The sequence below is a fragment of the Lactuca virosa genome, chromosome 4 (assembly GCF_052849685.1).
Source record: "Lactuca virosa cultivar CGN04683 chromosome 4, Lactuca_virosa_CGN04683_v6, whole genome shotgun sequence".
Classification (NCBI taxonomy): domain Eukaryota; kingdom Viridiplantae; phylum Streptophyta; class Magnoliopsida; order Asterales; family Asteraceae; genus Lactuca; species Lactuca virosa.
This window is the reverse complement of record NC_136429.1, coordinates 122,317,411-122,344,170: the sequence shown is the minus strand read 5'-3', so window position 1 is coordinate 122,344,170 and position 26,760 is coordinate 122,317,411. Positions and strand designations below refer to the sequence as shown.

Below are 26,760 nucleotides of genomic sequence, written 5' to 3'. Positions count from 1 at the left end.
GAGTAGAGTCGCGACTGGTGACGCGGATTAATGAGCGGACTCGACGAGTCTGTGAGCTGACTCGCCGAGTCAGTGCTGCTGAAGGAAACCCTAATTTCTCGGTCTTGTAGCCTATTTAAAGGCCCTTATGGCCTCCCTTTGCGGCCACCTTCCCCAGAGAGAAACCCTAACCTACCCTTTTCGTTGTAGAGAGAGACTATCTTGAGCATTCTTGAGCATTTTGGAGGAAAGATTGGAGGAGTTTGGTGGATCCATCCAAGAGGAGGCTGTGTATCTTGCATTCTTCTGTCATTTGCTGCTATTCAGAGGTAAAAAGCTCTCATCTTGGCCTCTTGTTCGTTAGATCTCATTTTTGGGGAGCTTTTAGGGTTTTCTGTCAAACATGTTGTATTCTTGATCTTTTTTAGCATGGTTTGAGGTTAGAACCTCAGATCTGGACTAGAGGGGACCTTGAGGGTCCAAAGATTTGAGCTTTATCGAGTTAGAGGCAGGTCCCCATGCATGTGACCTTTCTTGGAGCTTGTGATGACATTTTGGAGCATTGATGCCATGCATGGTCATCAAGATCGGACCTTTACGTGACTTTTGGGTACTAGGAGGCTAGATCTAGAGGTTGGAGTTGCAGATCTGACCTCGGACATCCATATGAGACATCCAGACGAGTCAACTCGCCGAGTCTATGCGATGACTCGACGAGTCGGATCGGGTTGCCTCGCGATTCGTGACCCAGTGGTAACCTGTCGAGTTGGGAGGTTAATTCGACGAGACGTGTGAGACACTTAGAAGAATTCAGAGGATATGAGTGGACTCGGCGAGTCAACCGAGTGCACTCGGCGCGTCGGGTCAACTTTGGTGGTTGACTCATATTGACTTCCGTGTCTTGAGAGTAAGGCAGTTAGGAACATTGAGACCGTAGAGGGTAAATGGTCTTTTACCCTCCTATGAGCATAGAAGGGTTAGTCTAGCTTCTTGAGGGCCAATATTAATTAGGGATAATTATTATGTGTTAGGCGGAGGCTAGACCGGTGGGCAGAGTTCGAGATTTCCGAGTACGAGGTTTTCACTTGCTAGAATACGAGGTGAGTCTTCTCACTATACTTACCTTGAGTGGTAATTTTATGTGTGACCAGAGGGTCTTATGTGAATAAGCTGTGTATTGAGATATCCTGTTATTTGTTATGTGATATGTTTACTGTGTATTATATTGAGCTGCTGAGTTGAGGGACCAGAGGGTCCGTCTGAGTTGTGGTACCGGAGGGTCCCACTGAGACACATTGACCGGAGGGTCTTATTGAGTTATAGCCTCGAGTGGCTGATGTGTTGTGTGTGGTATTTTGGGAACTCACTAAGCTTTATGCTTACCATGTTATGTGTTATGTGTTTTAGGTAGTTCCGAGGATCGCGACAAGGCACCGACATGATTGTACACACTAGCGGGAGATTGTTTTTATGATTCTGGGATTGTGTTTTACTTGTTGACATTTGAGACATATGTGATTTTGAGAATTATGGAATGAGTTTTATTGTGTTTGAAAATGAAAAATTTGTTGAAAATTTACGTCGTTACAATTTTGTTGGAATAGTGCAAGGCTAAAAGAGTCACCTTGTATGATCTAAAAGGCCCATGTTTTATGGAATAATCGCCTTTAAGCCCAAGAAATCCAATAAGGCCCACATAGATGGATCTTGTTTCTTTTGTGAAGAAACTGAACACTGGTAGAGGAACTGCTCCTCTTATCCAGAAAGAAAGTCTGGAAGAAACTAGTATCTCATGTATCTACTGGATAGAACTCATACTTTTCGTGTAACACTCAAGTAATTGGTACTTAAATGTTAATCTAATATTTGTAACTTGATTGCAAATATTTACAGAAGAGTAACTAGTTGAGCACAAGCAAGTTGGAACTACACTCTCGAAGTTTAGTTTATTATTTATGCTTAGAACATAAATTGCTTGTAATATAAAACAATGTTTGTTTTGGAACAATGTATGTTTTAAATTTAGCATGTATAAATATTTATGTCTTAGTTATTTATTTAAATTTTTGATTATTTACTAGATCATTTTTCATAACGATAATACTCATATTCTGAAATGGTTGACTTCTATTTCTGAGACTAGATCTCTTAATAGAATTACAAAGTAAATATCAACATTTTATAAACAAAAATTAAGTTCTATATGCAAGCACTTTTGACTTAAACTTGTTTTAAATCAAACTTATCCATGACATTGTTATCTTTATTGTATAAATGAAATCCACATATTCCAACTTCAAGAAAAGGATATTTGAAGGCAAATAATGTGGTTTATTTGACATATGTGAATCTTACTTATATATAAAAGATTCATAATAATATTTTCACTAAAGTGTAGAGAAAATGATTATTAAGGAACTATACACTTTGGTGTATGACTTCCTTTCTAATGAATGTCTATGATTGAGTACAAGATACAACCCAGTAGTACCATCTAAAGCCTTTGTGATGATAAATGGTGAATTAAACTTTACTTGATAAAGTTTACTCTCTAATCAGAAGAAATGTCCTCCTTTTAACCTTTTTGGGATTATACTTCAATCACTATTAATTGTATCTAGAATACAAACATCAACTAATTACATAATTGTAGAATATTCTAAAAGGGCATTTAGATTATTATATACAAACCCACCAAGAATAAGTTCCTTTATTCCTCTGAAAGCTGAGTTAGCAGAATGCAAGCTTCTAATGACAAAGTAAGTGGGAGGCACGTGGAACTTGAAGCAGCTCAAGAACCATAGCCGGATGTAACAATTGTTGGCACTAGTTTTAACAATAAATTGTTGAACATGAATAGTAGCTATTCATAAACACAGATTGTTCACAATAATGGTAGAAATCATCTATGACTTGATAAATGTGGAATCTCTCATTGATAAGTTCTTGATGGTTTCTAGTTAAACCATAAACTATCAAAATGTTATATTAGATCTTGGATCTGACAAATGACTTAGATTCATGAACATTGAGATGTAATCCATGTTTAATAATCAAGTATGGGCTTGATTAATCTTCCTCTCTATAGCAAGGCTAGAAGGAGTAATAGATTCTTCTAGAAATAATATATACATGGATATATATACACATTTAGTAATACTTGCTATATAAGGAATTTTCCCATACTCATGGCATTGACTATGGTCCTTATCATACTCATGACATTGACTATGATCAAACCTTTTCACAAGTAGCTATGATTAGATCAACAAGGATATTATTTACTATAACTTCATATTCTTAATATGATATATAGCATATAGATTTCAAGAAAGACCGTTTTTCTTAATAGACATCTACTAGAAGATATCTATATAGCTTAGCCTGGAGGTTTTCTAAATCCATGTTATCCTAACTAAATGTGTAAGGCTTAAGATCCACTTGTGGATATAAAGCAAACATCTCAAGGTTGGAATAGTCATTTTAATATAAAGATACAAGGTATGCTTTTATATCAAAATGAAAAAGGAAGTGTGTGTGTTTACTAAGAACTAGTGGGAGGATAGTGATATTCCTAATTTTGTATGAAAGAGACATAATTAATCATTTGAAATGAAATTCTGACTATGCAAGGTGGTTTTGACCTTTACTCGGAAAGTATTTCTAAAATGAAAGACTTAGGAATGACAATATACATTCTTGGAATGTAAAATCTACAAGAGATAGATAAAGATGAATGTTAAAGGTTTTAATTTTTTTTTTGCATGAAATGACAATATCTTGAAAGAAGGTCAAGATACAAGATTCTTTTGGAAGATTCTTGACATTGTCACATGATACCATTTTTGAGTTTGTCTCAAAGGACCTAGCACATATCTAGATTAAATATATTCTATTTGCTTGGCAAATGAATCCATCATTTATGTCATATCATGAGATACAAAATTGAATACATGGTTAAGTCACTAGATGATCGTGAGAACATTCTAAGAGTACTTAAGAAGAGCTAAGAGAATGTATATGAGATAATTAGTTTAGAATAAAATCTTAATGTAAAGAGCTACATGGGATTTTGATTTCTAAATAAATATAGATAATTATGAATTATAGTTGGATTATGACTTCATTATGGAATGAAGAGTAAGTTTAGTTGGAATGATATCTAAGCAAAACAAAATAGCACAATCTACTAAATAAGAATACACTAATTTTCAGAAGTTGAAATCAAATATAATTGGATGAACTAGATCATTGAAAAACTAGGTTGAATCCTTCCATTCAGGGATAACCTAGAAACCTTTTGTGGGTAATAGAGTGTACTTAATAAAGATAAGAAACTCTATGTCACATAAGAGCACCAATTATATTCTCCAAAATATTTAACTATACTTAGAGTAATGTAAAATATAGAGATGAATGTATTCACAAAATTCACACAAATTATATTTAGTCGAACCCATTAATAAAGTCTTTCCTTTTATGCTAAGTATGAGTGGTCACACTTAAGCCATAAGACTTTTATTATTCTAGTAATGGTATTTTCGTTTGGATTTAGTATTTAGATATTGGAACATTATAACAACTATTAAATAATGTTTTGATATACTGGGATATGATCATTACATTAATACTTGTTGTGTTCTACATTAACATGTTTAATCCATGAATAATCTTATTATTCTAAAGGTTCATAGTCGGTCATGATTGTGGGAGAAATTATGAAGTAAGACTAATATGAAATGAATTGGTTGACTCTCACTAGATGAAAGTAGGCAAGTGGTTGTAACCAAGTTTCATAGGTACTTGTCAGAGAACTAGTACTGAACGGACCCGCATCAAGATCATCTCATTGATCGCAGTTATAAGTGATATTTGATTAAAAGGTACTATCTTTGTATCCTTAACACCTGATATACATAGTGGGACTTAAGTATAGGGAGTACTATGCTTTGATATGGTCAAATGTTGTTCCTTAATCGGGCAGTTATAAAAGTCATTTTTGGGTATGGTATGAACTATGCAAGAGGCTTATGTAGTCAAGATGAGATTTGTTCCTCTTATGTGTTGAGAGTTAGACATCTAACACATGTTACCCAAAGTTGAATTACAAATGAGATTGATTGTGATCCAAGGCTCATGTTCAACAGGATGTCTGTAACAAAGGGATAATTGATAAACTTACCTTAATACATCAGTTGAAGCTTAGAGCTTTCGGGAATTGGATGTTGATGAATGGAATTCTTCTTCATATGTTATTGGGGGCATTCAAATGTTGTTAGATATTCACCATTGTCTATATCAATCTATGATGAGTCTTGTACACGTGGGAGATTGAAAGATCTAGTATGCCTAAGAGTCATTATAGAATGATATTGCTAATAATATATGATCCTATAGGGTCACACCATATACCAAGTTACCGTCAATTGATTATTTATTAATATAATTTGATTATTAATAAATATATCAACACTTGTATTTAATTGGAAAATTATTATTTCATGAAAATAATATTTTATTAATTGAGAATTTATTATTTGTGGAAACAATATTTATTGAAGAAATAATAACAGCTTATGAAATATATCATAAAGTATGATTATTTATAAGTTATATTTATATCTTAATAAACTAGTTCAATTTATATAAAAGGTAGTTTTATATAAAGTAAGATATTTAAATATTCATATTTATATCTTAATAAACTAGTTATAATTTATATAAAAGATAGTTTTATATAAAATAAGATATTTATATATGACTAGTTATATATATATATATATATATATATATATATATATATATATATATATGCTGGGAATTCTTATAAAAATGATTGATTTTTATAAAGATAACATGTATATGTATATAAACTAGCCATGAGACAATTTTTGTCTTCTTTTGTGCCTAGATTTTTCAAAAAATGGGAGGAGACAAGGCATGCATGCCTTTGTCTAATCTACATGCATTCTTGTAAGAAACATGTCTCATGTTACTTTTGTTTTATTATCTCCATTTCACTTTTTGGCCATTATATAAGGAAGGGTTTGGAAGGCATTCGAAAGAAGTTCTTGAATATTCTTCTTCTTCTTTTTGGCTGTGAAAACCGTGGGCATGAGGAGCTCCTTGAGGGCTGCCAATTTCGAGCTTTACAATCTCTTCTTCTTTTCCATTCTCTTGAATTTTGATGCTAGACAAAGCCCCTTTGTTGCTTCACATTTGAACATATATTTGGTATATATTTCAAAGGCTTATGAACAACAAATTACAAGTGAATACTAGCATGTTTTGATGATTCTACTCTTGCTTGATGGATACTTGTAGAGAACTCTTGCTTTAGAGTTTCATGCCACACTTCATCAACTTCCAACCTCCGATGAGGATCAAAGTCTTCAAAGGTTGTTGTGCTTTCCAATCTATGGTTGTTTTAATCTTTCTAACTCTTGCAAAATGATCCTTGGTGGGTAAAATAGTTTTAGTTTTATTCAACATTTTTAAAGCTTCCGTTGTTAATTTTACCGGTTGTGAAACCAGATTTTTGAATAAAAACCCAACATGCCTGACAATACATAAGTTATGAACTCTACTTGCCTCTATGGTGGTAACCCTGGTAGATTATCCGAAATACCTTCGGAAAATCACATACCACTGGTATTTCAGTTATTGCCTTCTTCTCCTTCTTTGCATCAATCACATACGCCAAGAACATTGTACATCCCTTGGTAAGGCATCTTCTAGCTTTCTTCACTTTAATGATTCCAAACTTCACTATACTTTTATCATCGTATATGGCGAATGATTTTCTTCCAGGGGAATTTATGTGCACCATCTTCTTTCCATATAAGATGTCCGCGAGATATTCACCCAACCAGTCCATGCCCAAAATGACATCAAATTTGTTTAATTAAAAGGGTAATAATTCTTTACAATTTTTTTCCATTTATGTCAATGACTACATTGTTAAACTTATTGCTAACAAATACATTCCTATCACCAGCTATTTCTACCAATATTGGAGAATTTCGTAATTTAAGCTTTCTACCAAATTTATGCGAAATAAAAGAGTGATCTGCTCCTAAATCAAATAAAATCTTGACAGGAATTTGATTTACTAGGAATGTACCTAAAACAACGTCAGTTTCTTCTTTGGCTTCATTGAGGGTTATTTGATAGCTTCGACCCTTGGGTTTTTCTGGTAGGATTTGGTTTTTTAGCCTTAGGGAACTCGACTTTCATGTGCTCTTCTTTTCCACAGTTGAAGCAAACTCTTCCTTTTATTGGGCAAGTTGAAGAAATATGCCATGACTTCTTTCATTTGAAGCAGGCAACACATTCGCCCCCACGACTGCCTTGCCTCGCGAGTATTCCAACCACTCTCCGTTTGTTCTCCATACCCTTTCAAAAGATTCCCCCCCCCACCTTTTTGATTCTTCAACTCTTGGATCCTTCATTAAGATATTGACCGAATTATTAACACCACATGGTCGAACTTCAAAGGAAAAGGACCCCCAGAAAAATACCTTTTACGAAAACTAAAAACCACCAAATTAGCAATTGAGGATTGGAGACGATTGGATCACGGAAAAGAAAATAAGGAGCTTCATGATACCAGACTCAAGGTTGATGCGCTTGAGTTGGCTGCCGAAACCAGACCCCTTACTGAGACTGAGCAGAATGAGAGGCGAATTGGCAAACAAAATATTTTGGAACTGGAGAATCTGGAAAAACTTGATCTTCAACAAAAGTCGAAAATCAAGTGGCTTACGGATGGAGAAGAAAACACCGGTTTTTCCACAAATCCTTAAAAATCTAAAACAGCAAAGGAACATTCACGATCTTATGATCAACAGGAATTGGACGACTAAGGTGAACACAATAAAGAACAAGGCCATCCGATTTTTAGGGGACAAATTCAAGGAGACACAGACTGTTCGCCCCCTGCTGCTAAATCCAAATTTCAAACAAATTTCAGATATTGATAATCTCTTTCTTAAACAGGGTTTTGGGGTCGAAGATGTCAAAGAAGCCATATGGAATTGTGGAAGTGACAAAGCCCCCGACCCTGACGACTTTACTTTCAAATTCCTCAAGCGATACTGGAGCCTAATGCAAGACGAAATAATGAGATTCGTGAAATACTTTGAAGTTGGAGGTCGGTTAGCTTGTGGCTACGGCTCATCATTTATCACCTTGATTCCAACTTTAAAGATCCTCTAACCCTTAATGATTTCCGAACCATCTCTCTTATCGGTTGTCTTTACAAGATCATCGCAAAAATTCTTGCCAATTGCATCAAGAAAATTATTGGGAAGGTAATTGATGAAACCCAGACTGGCTTCATTGAGAACCGAAACATCCTCGATGGGCTGATGATCATCAACGAAATTTGATCCTTGGCTAAATGTGTAAAGCGAAAAACTTTCCTTTTTAAAGTAGATTCCGACAATGCGTTCGATTATGTTAATTAGCATTATATGGATTCTATGATGTCTCAATTGGGTTTTGGAAACAGATGGACATTTTAGATTAGGGGTTTCCTTGCCTCTTCACGGGCTTCTATCTTGATAAATGGATCTCCAACTAAAGAATTCCAGATTTCTAAAGGGGTGAGAGGGTGATCCCCTTTCCCCCTTCCTTTTTATCATTACAATGGAAGGTCTGCACGCTGCCATGAAACCGGCTAATCAAAGTAACCTCTTTCACGGTGTCAAAATCCCCAATAACGGACCAACTATCTCTCATCTCTTTTATGCCGATGACGTACTTTTTGTGGGAGAATGGAGAAGATCGAACTTTGTAAATCTTTCCCGGATTCTTCGGTGTTTCCACTTCACATCGGGTCTCAAATTTAACTTTCACAAGTCAAAGGTGTTTGGTATTGGAGTTCAAGACATAGACGTTTCTAGGTGCGCTCATATCCTAGGGTGTGACGCTACTACTCTTCCTTTTATATATTTAGGGGTTCTCGTTGGTGCTAATATGGCTCTAAAGCGCAATTGGAGTCCGATAGTTGGGAGCATTCACATCAAGCTCTCCTTGTGGAAGGCAAAGTCGCTCTCTTTTGGGGGGCACCTCACGTTGATAAAATCTGTCCTCGGTAGTATGCCACTCTATTACTTCTCCCTTTTCAAAGCCTCGCCCTCAATCCTTGAAACTCTTAAGAAAACCCGCAGAAGATTTTTATGGGGAGGTAACGAGGACAAAAAAAAATCTGCTAGGTTTCTTGGAAGGTTGTCCTCGCCTGTAAAGACTCCGGTGGGTTCGGAGTTAGGTTTCTTAGAAGCATCAATCTCTCGCTCCTTTACAAATGGATTTAGCGCTATAAGTCGGACAAGAATACTCTTTGGAATCTCGTTATCAGTAGGATACATAACCTCTATAGAAAGCCTATTTCTCACATGACGAAAAAGGCTTTACCTGGTATTTGGTTAAATATTAATAAAATTTTACAGGATCTTGATGAACTCGAGACTGATTCCTCAAAAATTATTAGTTGTGATGTTGGTTCTGGGACAAATACTTTGTTTTTGTCTGACAATTGGACAGGAGACGGTTCCCTTGCCTCTAGATTTCCTACCCATTTCAATCTTGACAAACGAAAATCTTGTCTTGTTTCTGAAAGGATTCCGCTGCAAGGGTATACTTGGAGTTGGCGCAACATTCCCATAAGTCATTCTGAGATACAGGAGTTGAATCAGCTTTATTCCTGCCTAGACGATTTTTCTCCTTCAGAAACAGAGGATGCTTGGAAGTGCAATGTTAGGTGAAAATTGTGCACCTTTTTGCACACCTTTTAGTCCCATTTCATGCATCTATTTAGCATAATTGTTCTTCCTTTTTCTTGCATTTCATCATATTCATGTTAGTCTCTAGAACAACCTTATTTCCAAACTTTTATGTCTTTTTCAGGTAAACCGGAGGTTGGAACGCGCTTTGGGAAGTGCCGGGAAGCATTGGTGAAGATTTCGAGATGATCGGGCGAAGAACGGAAAAGTTGGAAAAATCAAGTTTGGAATTGGAGTCAGAGGGGTACACGGGCCGTGTTGGATTTACACGGCAAAATCAACATGGGCTGTGTTGACCAAAATGGGAGCTGTTGACCATGCTGAACACGGGCCGTGTCAGTTTAGTGCAAATCAACACGGGCCGTGTCAGTTTAGCCTATTTTAACACGGGCCGTGTTCGACCCAAAAACCAACTTTTGGCAGTTTTTCCTATATTTCATATTACGAGTTAAGGGCCATTTGGAGATACACAAAACATATCAGAGGACATTTTGAGAGGGGATTTCGAAGGTTTTTGCAAGGATTTGATCATTTATCATTTGGAAACATTATTTCTCTTATTTGTAAGTTGTAATTGCACATTAATTCTGTCTTTTGTTCTTGAGATCTTTTTCTAACCATGTGTGGCTAGAAACCTAGTTTCTCCAACTTCATGTCTTGACTTCTTAGTTGTGATTTCAATCATATGACTTGATGTTTGCTTTTAATTTCTATCTAGTGAATTTGATTTTGCTTCAATCGAATGTTTGATTCTAATTGTGATTCTTATTGGCCATTTGAATTAGGGTTAGGTCATTCAAGTTATCTCTTTTACAAAATCCGTAATTGTTTTGTGAAATTGAACAAGTAACAAGCACTGAACTGATTTCCATTGAATGAATTTAGTGTAAATCTTATTCACACATTCTTACGCTCCCGAGCTTGTGAGGAGTATTGGGTGTTGTTGGGAACATTCACATAAAGTTTAATGCAATCTTTCAATCTAATTCTAAGAGCGTGTTTAGGTTGGGTTAGTAAGGTTAGGGTTAATCAAAGAGCTTGTTTTGGTTAATTAATGTGGTGAATGGGAAGTGTTAGAGCTTGTTAACACTTTCAAGTACCAACTTAGATAGAATTGAGCAAATATCATGTTATCTTGGAATCACATTGCTAAGTTGTCATACATGAGGTTGGAGTCCTTACCATTTCTGAATTTAATTCACTCTTTTAGTTGATTACTTGTGTTTTTAATTGTTTGTTTTAATCATTGCATTCTAAACCCCCCTATCTTTACTATTGGTGACCATAGTACCTTATGCAAAGAGGTATAGACCAATTGTCCCGTGTCTCTATGGATCGACCCTACTTGCCTTGTACTACCTGTTAGTGCGATATAGTAGTGTTATTTTGGAGTATATCGTACCCCTTTATTTGTTGGGTCTGACACGCCCTAACAAATTGGCGTCGTTGTCGGGGACACGGTGTTACTAATTGTTTTATGCCAAGATCTTTTCGTACAGGTACATCATTGCCAATTGACTCGGAGATAGAGAAGACTGCAAAGAGGTTACGGAAGCAAGCCAAGCTTCGTAAGAGGCAACCGGGCTCCGAGACTTCTTCATCATCTAACCCTGCAGTAATCAACATTTGGGAGGATATACCCTCCTCAAGTGTGTCCGAATCCAAAACAGAAAGGCCCTCACTCTCACCACAACCATCCTCACCCAAAAATACCACTCCACCATCTTCACCTACTTATAATATCCCAAACAGTACACCCACAGAAACTTCAACCACTACTCACACCATGGGAGACAATCATGGAGGGAATCCACCTCCAAACCCACCACCCGAACAAACTCTCCGTCAATGGTCGAGGCAAGAGGTTACTCAACAACCTCTTTGCATCACCTATCCGACAGCCACAAACCTTGAACTAAAATCCGGACTTATCCACCTCCTCCCAACCTTTAGAGGCTTAGAAAACGAGGATCCCCACAAGTTTCTCACAGAGTTCCACGTTGTGTGTGTTGGCATGAAACCACACAATGTCACAGAGGACCAAAACAAGCTTAGGGCATTCCCCTTTGCGGTGCAAGATGCAACAAAAGATTGGCTCTATGACCTCCCACCGGGGACGGTTACTACTTGGGTAGATCTCGCGAGGTTATTTTTGGATAAGTACTTTTCCGAGATGAAAGCTTCAGCCCTACGGAGGGAAATCATTGGAATCAAGCAACATAAGAGAGAGGCTTTCCACACATATTGGGAGAGATTCAAGAAACTGTGTGCCCGTTGTCCTAAACATGGAATTACCGAGTATCAGCTTCTCCAATACTTCATTGAAGGCATGACTCCAATGGAAAGAAGACTTCTTAATGCCTGCAGTGGCGGATCTTTACCCGACAAGACTCCCACCGAAATCCGCAACTTAATCAAGAACAAGGCTGAAGATTCTAAGCATTCAAGTCATGATGAAGAATGGTACACGGATGCACCCCGAGGTGTAAAGGAAGTCCAAACTCCTCAAATTGAAGCTCAATTGTCCGAGCTTACAAAAGTGGTCATGATGCTAGCTAAAGACAAGTATGTGCAGCCCACACCCCCCTTGTGGTATTTGCACTCAAGTGGGGCACCCAACCGACATGTGCCCTCAACTTCAAGATGAAGATTATGAAGAAGCAAAAGCCATGGGAGGCTTTTCTGGGTCAAATCAAAAGGGATATGAGCAGCCATGGGGTGATCAAATATGGAACAACAATCAAGGTTGGGGAGGATATCAACATGGAAGTTATCAACCAAGTCAACCACATCAATACCAACAAAGACCACCTTTTCCACCATAGAACTTCCAGCCAAGGCAGCCACAACACCCTCCTCAACAAGTGGGTTCATCAAATATGTCCTTAGAGGACATAGTGAAGAGTTTGGCAACTAGTACACAAACTTTCCAACAAGAAACAAAAGCAAGCATAAAGAACTTAGAGCAACAAGTTTCACAGCTTGCTACTTCCGTAAGCAAACTAGAATCTCAAGGAAAGTTGCCTGCCCAAACTGAAAAGAATCCAAGGCACAATGTGTGTGCCATCACTTTGAGAGGCGGAAAGAGCTACGATGGTCCAAAAGTGTCGGTTGATCAAGAAGAAGAAGAAATAGTGGTCGAAGAGGCAACCAAAGAAGAGAAGAAGGAAGATAAAACAACCGCAAAAAAGCCCTTCGTCATTGAGCCTAAAGCCACACCTGCTCTATTCCCCGAACGATTAAAGAGCACGAAGAAAGAACGGGAGGAGAGTGAGATTATGCAAATGTTCCAGAAAATTCACATTAACATCCCACTCCTCGAGGCCATCAAGCAGGTACCTAGATATGCAAGGTTCCTTAAGGATCTTTGTGTATCTAAAAAGAAATTGAAAGGAAACCAAATTGTAAAAGTTGGGGAAAATGTATCCGCGGTTTTGCAAAAGAGGATGCCCCCAAAGTGCAATGATCCCGGTGTCTTTACCGTGCCATGCAAATTGGGGAATCTTTATGTACCTCGAGCCATGCTCGATCTAGGTGCATCCATAAATGTCCTACCATATTCTATTTTTAAATCAATTGGTGTAGGAACATTGAGCAAAACCGGTGTGATCATCCAACTTGCCTACCGGTCTTTGGTACATCCAAAAGGTGTATTGGAGGACGTGTTAGTGCAAGTTGATGAATTTGTTTTCCCGGCTGATTTTTATGTCTTAGATATGGGAGATGATGACTCTCCAAGTTCAAGTTCCATACTTTTAGGTAGACCTTTCCTTAAAACTTCTAAAACAAAAATTGATGTCTACAACGGAACTTTAAGTATGGAATTTGATGGTGAAGTTATCAACTTCAATGTTCATGAAGCAAAAAAGGTTCCTTCCGATGTTCAATCTGTCAATTTTGTGAATATGATCCAGCCATTGGCCGAAAAGAGCTTAAACTCGACTAACCATGATTTTATGGAGTTAGTCTTTTCACAAAAATTAGACAGGGACAAAGCCAAAGAACTTGCAAAGGAGTGCGGTATAAACGAGGAGGTGCTGGAGATTTTGAAGTTCAAGGATGATAAGCACATGCGGATTGATGGAAGAGAAGTAGAATTACCTACCACTAAAGCCAAATTTCTTCCACCGGTGGAACAAGCACAAGATTCGGGAGCAAAAACTCCACCGGACCCTTTAAAGAATATACATGTTAAGAAGGAGAGCACTCAACCAGTCATCAACTCAAATAAACTATCGAAGAAGGAAAAGAAGGAGTTGATAACCCTGCTGAATAAATACCAAAAAAGGACTGAGTGGACAATCTCCGATATTAAGGGTTTAAGTCCTTTTTGGTTTGTGCGTAAAAAGAAAGCCAAAGGAAGGTTGAATGTTCCATTGAAGGAGGTGGCGAGAAGGTTGATGTGTTGGAGAGGCCCACATACTTAGAACGAAGCATATTAAGGGGCCAAGTCGAGCCAACGACTTAAAACAAGGGCGGCTAACCGGGAGGCAACCCGGGGGTATTTTTGTCTTTTTCTTTAAAAACATTTCTATTTCTTTGAAGTTTTTGGTTTTTAATGTTCCAAATGCATTTAAGCATGTTTTTAAATCACCAAGCGGACCTCGGGATGCAAAACCATTTCGTTTGAATGAGAGGGGATTTTTTTGGGTTCAAAAAGTGGGAAGTGGCAAACAGAGTCGTACACGGCCCCTGTTCATTTTTGCCTTATATTGAACACGGGTCGTGTTCAAGCAAGGCAAACACTTCGACAGTTAGAGGGGTACACGTCCCGTGTCATTTTTCCCTTATGCCCAACACAGGTCGTGTTCAGCCATTTTCATAATTTTAAACCCCCAACACGCACGGGCCGTGTTCGTGCTGCAGAACAAATGTGTTTTAAGTCTAAAAATCAGTTTTTATCACCCCATACACCCATAACTCACCCCCAAAACAATTTCTCTCTTCCAAGAACCCCTAGGTCCGAAATTTTCACAATTTGTTTAGTGCTTTTGGGCTTGATACTTCATGTAGGCAAGCTTGGGGAGGTTGAAGAGGAGGTTCTCACCACCAACTGCAAGACTCCAAGAACGATTCGGTAAATTCTTTCCATATCTTTAATCGTCCATACTTTGCTTAAAAATTCCATTTGTGTGCACTTGTGATTGTTTGGACTCTTACCCAACCGGGCACCACCCGTCTCCACCTTCCGGTGATTAGGTTGTTCCGCCTTCTCCAAGCATCGGGGACAATGCTTATCTTTAAGCTTAGGGAGGGGTAGAGTTGTATATTAGGTGCATTTTCATGTTCGTATTCATATTCATGCATGCATTTTCAAATAATAATAATAATAATAATAATAATAATAATAATAATAATAATAATAAATAAAAGATTTTACCTTTCTTATTTTTATTTTCCTTGCATTCTGCATTTATAAAACCCAAAAATATTTTTATTTCAAGTTTTTGCATTCCATCATTTTCATGCACCATCATCATTTTAAAAAAAAAATTAATACGAGATGAATACAATCTTTACATACGATGGCTCCATGAAGTGGGAAAACGAGAAATCAAATGAAAAACAAAATACCTAAAGCGACCGGATAGTTGCCAGGAGTGTAGAATCAGCTATCATAACTAGGGGACCCAAACATCGTAATTCGAGACCCCAGCCTTAGATAATAAAAAAATGGCATACCGAAACGTTTTTGTGGGCGGTAATAACAGCTTTAGGATGATTTGCTTCTGAATGTTTAAAAAGAATCTTTATTGGCAACTCTGGACCCACAGAACACAGACCTATTTGTTGACACACGTTACCCTCGCGGTAACAGAGAGCTTAAGTATCAGATCCACACAGTCAAGAAGGAAGAAAGGGTACAACTGTCATATTCAGTACCCAAATCAGAATTTCAAGTACTCAAACGAAGAAATTTTCAGAAATTCAAAAGCTGATTGAAGAACTCAAGCTCAAAACGAAGATACGAATCCAAGTTCAATAAAAAAAATAAAATCAAAAGCCATCTCAAAGTCAAATCTGGCGAATGAAGAACTGTGTGATATGATACTTGTCGCTCTCGAAAAAGTGAAAGCATAGGAGCTGGGCCCCTTCGGGTGGGCTCACTGTTTCAGCGAAAGCTGATTCGCCGTGACGGGTTCTTAAGGATGCGTCGATTCTGATTCTTGACCATCTAGTCTTAAGGACATGAGATCCGGACTGTGTTATTTTCGCCCATAAAGCTAATTAAGGTATGAAGTTTAAATCAAACTATGGTTGGATTATTGGGTTACACCGTTTAGGGTCTTCCTCACTTTGGGAGTCTGTGATATATGGAAGGTAGCAGGATGGTCGCCTGGGTATTAATGATTGGAGCCCCATTGATGTAAGGTCTGATCGTATATGTCCATATTTATAAAAATAAATAAAAAGATTACTTGTGTTCTTAAATTTTTCTTTGGTTCATTTTTGTTCCTTAAGTATCTTTTGTACATATGTTTCTTTTTCATGGTTTTCATTGCATGCATTCGTTCCTAGCCTTTAGGATCTTTCTATCTTTTTTTGTTCTATGTTTCTTTTTGCCATCTAGAAATCGTCCTGTTTGTCCGGTTCTTGTTCTTTCTTGAGGACAAGAAAGGTCTAAGATTGGGGAGATTTGTTAGGTGCAATTTGTGCACCTTTTTGCACACCTTTTAGTCCCAATTCATGCATCTATTTAGCATAATTGTTCTTCCTTTTTCTTGCATTTCATCATATTCATGTTAGTCTCTAGAACAACCTTATTTGCACACTTTTATGTCTTTTTCAGGTAACCCGGATGTTGGAACGCGCTTTGGGAAGTGCCGGGAAGCATTGGTGAAGATTCCGGGATGATCGGGCGAAGAACGGAAAAGTTAGAAAAATCAAGTTTGGAATTGGAGTCAGAGGGGTACACGGGCCGTGTTGGATTTACACTGCAAAATCAACACGTGCCGTGTTGACCAAAATGGGAGCTGTTGACCATGTTGAACACGGGCCGTGTCAGTTTAGTGCAAATCAACACGGGCCGTGTTGGCTGCTGAACACGTGCCGTGTCAGTTTAGCCTATTTTAACACGGGCCGTGTTCGACCCAAAAACCAACTTTTGGCAGTTTTTCCTATCTTTCATATTACGGGTTGAGGGCCATTTGGAGATACACAGAACATATCAGAGGACATTTTGAGAGGGGATTTCGAAGGTTTTTGCAAGGATTTGATCATTTATCATTTGGAAACATTATTTCTCTTATTTGTAAGTTGTAATTGTACATTAATTCCGACTTTTGTTCTTGAGATCTTGTTCTAGCCATGTGTGGCTAGAACCCTAGTTTCTCCAACTTCATGTCTTGACTTCTTAGTTGTGATTTCAATCATATGACTTGATGTTTGCTTTTAATTTCTATCTAGTGAATTTGATTTTGCTTCAATCGAATGTTTGATTCTAATTGTGATTCTTATTGGCCATTTGAATTAGGGTTAGGTCATTCAAGTTATCTCTTTTACAAAATCCGTAATTGTTTTGTGAAATTGAACAAGTAACAAGCACTGAACTGATTTCCATTGAATGAATTTAGTGTAAATCTTATTCACACATTCTTACGCTCCCGAGCTTGTGAGGAGTATTGGGTGTTGTTGGGAACATTCACATAAAGTTTAATGCAATCTTTCAATCTAATTCTAAGAGCGTGTTTAGGTTGGGTTAGTAAGGTTAGGGTTAATCAAAGAGCTTGTTTTGGTTAATTAATGTGGTGAATGGGAAGTGTTAGAGCTTGTTAACACTTTCAAGTACCAACTTAGATAGAATTGAGCAAATATCATGTTATCTCGGAATCACATTGCTAAGTTGTCATACATGAGGTTGGAGTCCTTACCATTTCTGAATTTAATTCACTCTTTTAGTTGATTACTTGTGTTTTTAATTGTTTGTTTTAATCATTGCATTCTAAACCCCCCTCTCTTTACTATTGGTGACCATAGTACCTTGTGCAAAGAGGTATAGACCAATTGTCCCGTGTCTCTGTGGATTGACCCTACTTGCCTTGTACTACCTGTTAGTGCAATATAGTAGTGTTATTTTGGAGTATATCGTACCCCTTTATTTGTTGGGTCTGACACACCCTAACATGCAACTTGCAGGCAGCAGACAACAAATTTTATGTTCATGATTTAAGAAGACTTATAGACTCCAAGATCACGACCTCAAGCAACAACCCCACAATCTAGTTTAAATTGCCCCCTCTTAAAGTTATCAGATTTGTTTGGAGAGCCTGTTAAGACTGCATCCCTTTAAGTATTGCTTTACAACTTCGAGGTATAAATGTCTCTTCCACTTCGTGCCATTTTGTCATGGAGGTTTGGATTCTACTGATCACTTGCTTGCTGGATGCTCTTTTGCTCGCAATGTCTTATCCTGGATTTTTAATTGGTGCGGTATTCCGATTCAAACCTTTGGAACGGTAAAAGTGATTCTCGAGTTTGCAACCAAATGGGGTCAATGCCCAAAGAAAAGAAAGACGTTTTAGCCATCATCTATGACTATCTTTGATGTGCTTGGCGTGTTCGGAACAAAAAACTTTTCAACAAGATCAATTTTACACCTCCTAAAGTGGCAGATTATATCATAAGCATGACGTTTAATTGGGTTAAATTTAGAGGCAATTTGGGTATTTATAAATGTGCAGATTGTATTTGTAGCCCTTTTGTTGTTTCGTAAGACCAGTGTTTGTTTTCTTTGCCTCGCCTTCTTCTCTTAGTCAGGGCTTTGTGATTTTTTATAAAATTTTGCTTGTTTTAAAAAAAATCATTTTTGCAGTTTTATAATTTAATTAATTATTCACATAACTTGTACGATTTGTACAAAAAAATTGTAACATTAAGAATCATGTTTTCAAATAGAAGAATCAAATACAATAAAGTTACTTTGACTTTGTTACGTATTTAGGTAAATTACAAAATATATATCTTGCGATCTGAAAACCAATAAAATTACGCCAACTATTCGTTTTGATGGAATGACATGTGTGCACATCAAATTTGATTGAGGTACACGCGCGCTCTTCGAAGCGTGGGATTGATGTTCGATATACTGTTTCGAGTAGCCGTTGAGACACATGGTTGGTGAGATAAAAGCGTTATTAATCTTTGTATAAATGCATTCATGGTGTATTTGCATTTTGGGGCTTACACTTTTTTAGAATATTTTACATTAATCCATATAGTTTTAGAATATGGACTTAAGTCTTTAGACTTGCATTTTAGTTTTCAAAGACAATGCTTTGACAAGAAGGCATTGCCAAATCACTAACTATCTGAAATTAAATATCTTTTATTTTTGTTTCTATTGTTCTTCTATCTATTTTAGATGGTGACAAATATCATTTAATTTAATTTAAATTTAATTGAAATGTTAAATTTATATATTTATCATCATCTTAAATAGGTAGAAAAAAAAGTAGAAACAAAAGATAGGAGAATATTTAATTTCTCAAAAAATACACAAACTTATTTCAATTTGTTTACATAATAACTTAACTCAAATCTCGGCCATTTATTTGGCCAAAACAAAATTATATGTTTAAGAAGCTATTTATATTTAAAATTTGTACAAATTTTGTTTATAGCTAAACATTATAGCCTCATTTTAGGATATTTATATGTACAACAAGTTTTTTCTATATAATAATATTAAACTTCGAATAAAAATAAAATGAGAAATATACCTTTGTCTTTCTATCTGCACCTACAAAAATATCAACGAATATCTCTACAAAATCCTTCATAACATGTGAATGTTATCCGCAAACCCTATGTAAACCCCAAAACTTGTCTTGTGGAGAGTCATGAACCCAAAACACACAACTAATACCTTATCATCAAAGACATGTTGGTTTTTTTTTGGAACGACAAAGTTAGTCTCCTAATTAGTGGTTAGTGGATTTGAGTCGTGCGGTGACATCCAAGCGGGCAATATGCCTTCCTCAAATCCTCTCCTTTAAGGAATAAACCCCACTTCGCTTCTCCTAGGGAAAAGCCCTCAAAGAGACTCGAACTCAAGACCTTCAAGGGAAAACCCCCCAAGGTCACCTTTGGTGGCCGGTTGATCTAGACCAAGTGGTTAGACATGTTGGTGTACCAACGATTACACTTTTTCTCAACGAGCTATTTCATAGACACCTTTGCTTTATGATGCCAATATAGTCTTATATATGCCTTCAGATTACCTATCGTAGATGTTTCTTGCTCTCCATGAACACGACATGTTCTTTATGTCCAAAATCCAACTTGAAACAAATATAATCCATTTCAAATTTTATTACAACAATTACATACATTAGTCTATACATTATTCACAAGCATTTCATTAAAATATATAACTTACATAAAAGATAATAGGTGTTCACATGAATAAAGTAAAGAGTTGGAAATTTTCTTTTACCTCATATTTAAATGGTAAGATCTTTGATTGTGAATGAGTTGTGTATCTATATAAAGTTTGTTGTTATATAATGGTCTTAGGCAATTGATTTTTAGATATGAGTTATCCTTCTCAAAATATTCAACTAATTAATGAACTAAAAACATTAACCAACTTTTCATGTTGGGTCTTAATCAATTGTTTTTGTCGGTCATCTTACAATAACACAACCAATGTACCAAACTATTATTTGTTAATGAAACATTTTCAAAAAAAAAAAAAAAAAAAAACAAAAAAAAGCTTAAACTATTACATCTACATATATAACTTGCCAATATAACCAAGGGTCATAAAAATAGTTCAAACATCAATTCATACATAACTAAAAAACAAGCCTCTTTACAATGAAGAGTCTAATATTGATTAACACAATAATCATCCTAGCTCCGTAATATGCTCGTATCAAATATATATTGTTGTTACCTTATTCAAGATGTCATATTTACTTTATGACTTGTTGTTTTTTTTCTAAATATATAACACGTTTAGTTGTTTTTTTAATACGATATCACATTTCTATTAAGAAAATGAAATAAAAGGAACTACTAACTGACGATATACATAATTTTCAAGATAAATCCCTTTCATAAATATAAACATGGAAAAAATAAAAACAAAACACATGAGGTTTAATCCATTGTTTTTTCATGTCTGTTTTTTACATAGAACGAGATAATACATAATAAAATATGACAAATTTGTACTGTATTTGCGTACATCAAAGTGAGACTGAGATTGAAATCAATAAGACTAACACAACTTTAAAAACTACAAGGGGCTTCATTAACTATGTCAAAACAACAAGGGCATATAACCAAAACTTTTGCCTTTATAGTAGTTATTATTTTTATTATTATTATTGATGATGGTCTTTGAGTAATTGAGTTGTCGCTCTATACGACTATCAAGGGACAACTCGCATCACTTTTCTTTATTTCATTGTAAAAAATAGACGAACAAAACGTAAGCATTATACTCCATTCACCTGCTGTCCATTTTCTCTTTCCCCTTCCGTTTTCGTCCCTTTCAATTCATCCAAAAAATCTTTCGAGTTGAAAACAACACTGTCATACATAATAATATCTTAATATATTAATTATTATGTTTACGTATTAAGCATGCGTTTATGCAGTTTCTCCACTTAAAATCTCCAGAATGTTCTTTTAAGATATGATTCAAGTCTGAAGCAATCTTCTGCTACGCTCTCTGATCTGGGTTTTTCTTAAGTTGGGTTTGAACTTCAATTTTACCCTAAAGAGTAAGCTTTTTCTTGAACCCTTCTGTATTTTTCATCAAAAATTCAATCCTTTGTTGAATTTTGTTTGAATATGTCTTTTAAGAGTCATATATTAAGAAACCCCTTGAATTTCTTATATAGATTTCCCTTGAATATATATTATTTTTCAAGATAAATTAAACCTTTTTGTTGAATCTTTATCGTCAGCCAGTAAAAAAAGTTGGGATTTTGTTGATATTTATCATCATTGTTGCTATTGTCGGCGCTAGTTCTCAGATTTTTAGAACATTTTCTTTATCGATTTACATCATACAAGCTTGAATGAACTAGAAAAGAAGGAAATATGAGCAAAGTTTCTTCAAGATTTACGTTTTCCCTTTTCATATGAACCCTTTTTCTTGAAACCTTTAATTTTTATCTACTTATGTTCTTCATAGATCTCGATTATGAGTAAATATGTATCAAGATAGTTTAAACATCAATTTTATCATATTCCCATATGAACAAACTCATCAAGAATTACAGATTTTCTTCAGATACCCAGAAATTGTTTCAATATATCAACAATTTTAACCAAGAATTTGTTGATCTATGCTAATTTTAAACAGGTAAATGGCTACGCTAGCAGATATCGGACTTTCGGCAGCCATTAATATCATTACTGCTTTTATTTTCCTGATTGCTTTTGCTATCCTTCGTCTTCAACCTTTCAACGATCGAGTATACTTTCCAAAATGGTATCTCAAGGGTTTAAGATCAAGCCCTGCAACTTCTGGTGCTTTTGTAACCAAGTTTATCAATTTGGATTATCGGTCGTATCTGAAATTCCTTAATTGGATGCCGGATGCCCTAAAAATGCCTGAGCCTGAGCTAATTGATCATGCTGGTTTGGATTCCGCGGTGTATTTGAGGATTTACTTGCTCGGGTATAAATAATTTTACTACATATTAGGCTTGATTAAGCATTTTTTTAACTATGTTTCGTCATCAGGATAAACGGTTTTTAAAATATATTGGAAAAGATGACAGCACACTAAATGGAAAGACAAATAAAAGTGGACAACTTTGTAAAAAGTTTGTCCTAAATTTCTGTCCCCATTAAAACTTTACAATTTGGGTTATTTGAGTTGATTGATTGCTTCTTTTTCGACCCATTGGAGTAAAAAATAACTCAAATCCACCCATTTTTAGATAAATGGATTGAATTTTTTTGCTTTTTTTAATCTATGACTTGTATGTATGCAGGTTAAAGATATTTATTCCAATACTTGTACTTACATGGGCAATTTTGGTGCCTGTTAATTGGACAAATGACACACTCGATAAGCTAAAAGGGGAAGCAACTTATAGTGAGATCGATAAGCTTTCTATATCAAACATTCCTCAAGGCTCTCACAGGCAAGAAAATGATCCCCCTGTTTCCTTCTTTTTTTCAAATTAGGGTTTATAGTATGCCAATTTCAATTTCATTTGATGATTGTAGATTTTGGACTCATGTGATAATGGCATACGCTGTTACATTTTGGACATGCTTTGCGTTAAAGAAAGAGTATGAGACAGTTGCAAATATGCGGTTGCATTTTCTTCAATCAGAAAAACGTCGTCCTGATCAATTTACAGTAAGTTGAAAAGGGCAAAACGGGAAAAATGCACAAAAATATTTCTTTTTTTTTGTTATCTAAAATTTATAAATTGATTTTTCTCAGGTTCTTGTGAAAAACGTGCCACCAGATGCTGATGAATCCGTGAGTGAGGCTGTGGAGCATTTCTTTCTAGTCAATCATCCTGATAACTATCTTACTCATCAGGTTCAACATTCTTCTCATCTTAAATTTTTTAACTCTCATTCATATTTTCATATTATATATTTGTAATAATGTAAAATAGAAGAATCTTGTTGACAATAATCGATGCTAATGAAATAATTTTGGAATGACACTTTTCGAAAGAAACTTTGGATTTATTTTTTGATGCAAAAAAAAGATGTATTTCTTTCGAGGTAGTTGGGGTATCATTTTTTTTGTATAAAAATGATCTTTCTTTAATCATAAAATACAACTTATTTGCTAAAAAATAATTTGCAGGTTGTGTTAAATGCAAACAAGCTTGCAAAATTGGTTGAAGAGAAGAAAAGTAAACAAAACTGGCTTGACTATTATCAGAATAAGTTTGAAAGAAATCAAGCAAAACGACCCATAATGAAGGTATGATATATGTTATGTATGTATGTATGTATGTATGTATACAATATTTAACTGTGTTTTGTTGATTTACAGACTGGTTTTCTTGGACTTTGGGGAGAGAAAGTGGATGCTATACAACATCACATATCTGAAATTGAAAGGCTCTCAAATGAAGTAAGTAATGATATCTTTTTTCCTAGAAAATATGATTACATTTTTGGTCCCTGAGAATTCCCGATTTCTGCAATTTTCGTCCCAAAAATTTTCTCTTACAGTTTTGGCCCTTATTTGAGGTTCTTTTAACGTTTTTGGTCTCAAAGTATAATTGAGTTGGTTTTTGCATTTCCCGAAAAGTTTTCTCTTTCAATTTTAACGTTTTTGGTCCCTAAGCATAGCCGATTGTTGCAATTTTGGTCCCAAACTAGTGATTTTACTTGGAACAAGGACCAAAAAAGTTACAAGAACCACAAATAAGGACCATGATTGCAAGAGAAAGAAAAAAACAGATGTAATACGTGACAAAAAAAAATGTAACTTACTCTTGATTTTATCAGAAACGTATTTGATAAATGTTTTGTAAAACGTACAGATAGCTGATGAGAAAGAAGATGTTGTAAATAACCCTAAAGCAATCATGCCAGCAGCTTTTGTGTCGTTCAAAACCCGTTGGGGGGCTGCGGTTTGTGCTCAAACACAACAGGCCCGAAACCCGACCCTGTGGTTGACTGAGTGGGCCCCAGAACCGCGTGATGTTTATTGGAAAAACCTCGCGATTCCATACGTCTCATTGACTATCCGGAAGCTTCTAATGGCAGTCGCCTTCTTTTTCCTCACCTTCTTTTTCATAATTCCTATTGCTTTTGTGCAATCGCTTGCAAACATTGAAGGTATTGAGAAGGCTGCGCCTTTTTTAAAGCCACTTATTGAAGTGTAAGTTCCTTTCCTTATTGCAATAGGAAGAAGTGAAAGTACAATTCTTTAATAAACAAATCAACAAAACTAGGTTGCATTTATTGGACTTACTTTTTGACAAAATTTATGGTGAATGTTATACAGGAAGACAATCAAGTCATTTATCCAAGGTTTTCTACCCGGGATTGCTTTAAAGATCTTCCTCATACTTTTACCTACAATTTTGATGATAATGTCAAAATTTGAAGGGTTTTTGAGTATATCACTTCTAGAAAGAAGATCTGCATCAAGATATTACCTTTTCAACTTTGTCAACGTGTTTCTTGGGAGTGTGATTGCAGGGACTGTATTAGAACAACTAAATACGTTTCTAGATCAGTCTGTGAATAAGTACGTCTCATAATCAACAAAATTAACAAAATTAATGTTATATTACAAGTGATTATTATCTGATTTTTGGTTATATGTTTATGTCTTATAGGATCCCTGAGACAATTGGAGTAGCGATCCCAATGAAAGCAACTTTTTTTATAACATATATAATGGTCGATGGTTGGAGTGGAACTGCAGGAGAGATTTTGAGGTTAAAACCGCTGATAATTTATCATTTGAAGAACTTTTTCTTGGTTAAAACTGAAAAAGATCGAGAAGAAGCCATGGATCCTGGAAGCATTGGTTTCAACACTGGGGAACCTCAGATTCAATTATATTTTCTAATCGGTCTTATTTATGCTGTTGTCACTCCGCTTCTGACTCCTTTCATCCTCGTTTTCTTTGCCCTAGCGTATGTTGTTTATCGTCATCAGGTAATTTTTTTTTTCCTTCGTGATTTTGATTGAATTGCAATTTTTATTGCGATTGAAAGATTACTAATGAGAATAATTACGTAATGTAATACAGATTATAAATGTTTACAACCAAGAATACGAAAGCAGTGCAGCATTTTGGCCAGATGTCCATGGAAGGGTAGTTTCGGCATTGGTAATTTCGCAGTTGCTTTTGATGGGATTGTTGAGCACAAAAGAAGCGGCTTCATCAACTCCATTCCTTCTTGCACTTCCGATTCTCACAATTGGATTCCATATGTATTGTAAAGGTCGCTTTGAACCTGCGTTTGTCAGATACCCCTTACAGGTAATTTATACTTTTCGTAAAAAGACCCTTTTACCCTTTTTAGGATGGGTTATCATCGTTTTTTGTGTCTGATGAAACAAATGTTGACGTTGACTAGAAAAGACTCTTACCCTTGTATCTATGCAACAAATGACGTGAATGCCCTCATCCTCATCGACGTAAATAGCCATTGGAAGTGTCTTTTGAAGTTGAAAAGACACTTTTACCCTTTGTCTGTCAATATAAAATCTATTTTTTGGGGTATGTGTTTTCAGGAAGCCATGATGAAAGACACTCTTGAAAGAGCAAGAGAACCCAACTTGAACCTAAAAGGGTACCTTCAGAATGCATACGTCCCTCCCATTTTCAAAGAAGCTGATTCCGATTCCGATTCCAATTCTGATTCCGATGATGAAACGAATGATCAGAAATGGCAGAAGGACAACGTGTTGGTACCCACCAAAAGACAGTCTAGGAAAAATACGCCCGTGCCTAGCAAAATGAGTGCGGGCTCATCACCAAACCTACCCGAGATTCGAGAAAAGGATAAGCCATAAGTATTTTTTATTTGGAGGGGTAGGTTGTTTTCAAGGGTAATATTGTAAATTTTACTTGAGAGCAGATATTATTTATGTGCTCATCACCAAACCTACCCGAGATTCGAGAAAAGGATAAGCCATAAGTATTTTTTATTTGGAGGGGTAGGTTGTTTTCAAGGGTAATATTGTAAATTTTACTTGAGAGCAGATATTATTTATGTGCTACTTGTGTATAGTAAGAGAGATTTTTTTCAAGAAATGCAACCAATGGATGGATGGATGGTAGAGCTTTTGCATTGGAGTAAGGAGGTGGTACAGAATGGTTGTAAATTGACTAATATAACCTTTTGTTCAAGTTTTTAATTTAAGAAAAAAACGATTTACCAAACATATTTTTTTCGTTCATAAAATACACACGTAAAATTACGTAAAGAAGTCAATGAGTTGAAGGGTAATATTGTAAATTTACTTGAAAGCAAATACGGTACGTTACTTTTCTTGTGTAGTAAGAGATATTTTCATAAATGTGATATGTCCT

The 26,760-nt window shown here is 35.9% G+C and overlaps 2 protein-coding genes across 2 annotated transcripts; both read left to right on the top strand.

The window, feature by feature from the left end:
- Positions 1–12,643: 12,643 nt before the first annotated feature.
- Positions 12,644–14,191, top strand: LOC145104969 (uncharacterized). The gene is made up of 4 exons (XM_079042120.1): positions 12,644–12,898; positions 13,010–13,298; positions 13,350–13,523; positions 13,602–14,191. Exons 1-4 carry the CDS (start codon positions 12,644–12,646, stop codon positions 14,189–14,191), a joined length of 1,308 nt encoding a protein of 435 aa, XP_078898246.1.
- A 6,932-nt stretch (positions 14,192–21,123) lies between these two features.
- On the top strand, positions 21,124–26,507 carry LOC145107297 (hyperosmolality-gated Ca2+ permeable channel 1.2-like). The gene is made up of 13 exons (XM_079044156.1): positions 21,124–21,201; positions 21,371–21,496; positions 22,084–22,401; positions 22,721–22,873; positions 22,959–23,094; positions 23,182–23,283; positions 23,560–23,679; positions 23,752–23,832; positions 24,248–24,588; positions 24,715–24,960; positions 25,052–25,376; positions 25,471–25,704; positions 25,959–26,507. The coding sequence occupies exons 3-13, from the start codon at positions 22,088–22,090 to the stop codon at positions 26,238–26,240; spliced, it is 2,334 nt and encodes a 777-aa protein (XP_078900282.1). The 5' UTR covers positions 21,124–21,201; positions 21,371–21,496; positions 22,084–22,087; the 3' UTR covers positions 26,241–26,507.
- The last annotated feature ends 253 nt before the right edge of the window (positions 26,508–26,760 follow it).

What these genes read in the sequence shown, in the direction of transcription:
- LOC145104969 (XM_079042120.1), top strand. Translation starts at nt 12,644, where the DNA reads ATGTCCTTAGAGGACATAGTGAAGAGTTTGGCAACTAGTACACAAACT. An exon ending in ATCAAGAAGAAGAAGAAATA is followed by an intron (nt 12,899 to 13,009) that starts GTGGTCGAAGAG and finishes GAACGATTAAAG; the next exon opens with AGCACGAAGAAAGAACGGGA. An exon ending in TTCAAGTTCCATACTTTTAG is followed by an intron (nt 13,524 to 13,601) that starts GTAGACCTTTCC and finishes TTGATGGTGAAG; the next exon opens with TTATCAACTTCAATGTTCAT.
- LOC145107297 (XM_079044156.1), top strand. Translation starts at nt 22,088, where the DNA reads ATGGCTACGCTAGCAGATATCGGACTTTCGGCAGCCATTAATATCATT. An exon ending in CAAAACGACCCATAATGAAG is followed by an intron (nt 23,680 to 23,751) that starts GTATGATATATG and finishes GTTGATTTACAG; the next exon opens with ACTGGTTTTCTTGGACTTTG. An exon ending in ATGTTGTTTATCGTCATCAG is followed by an intron (nt 25,377 to 25,470) that starts GTAATTTTTTTT and finishes AATGTAATACAG; the next exon opens with ATTATAAATGTTTACAACCA.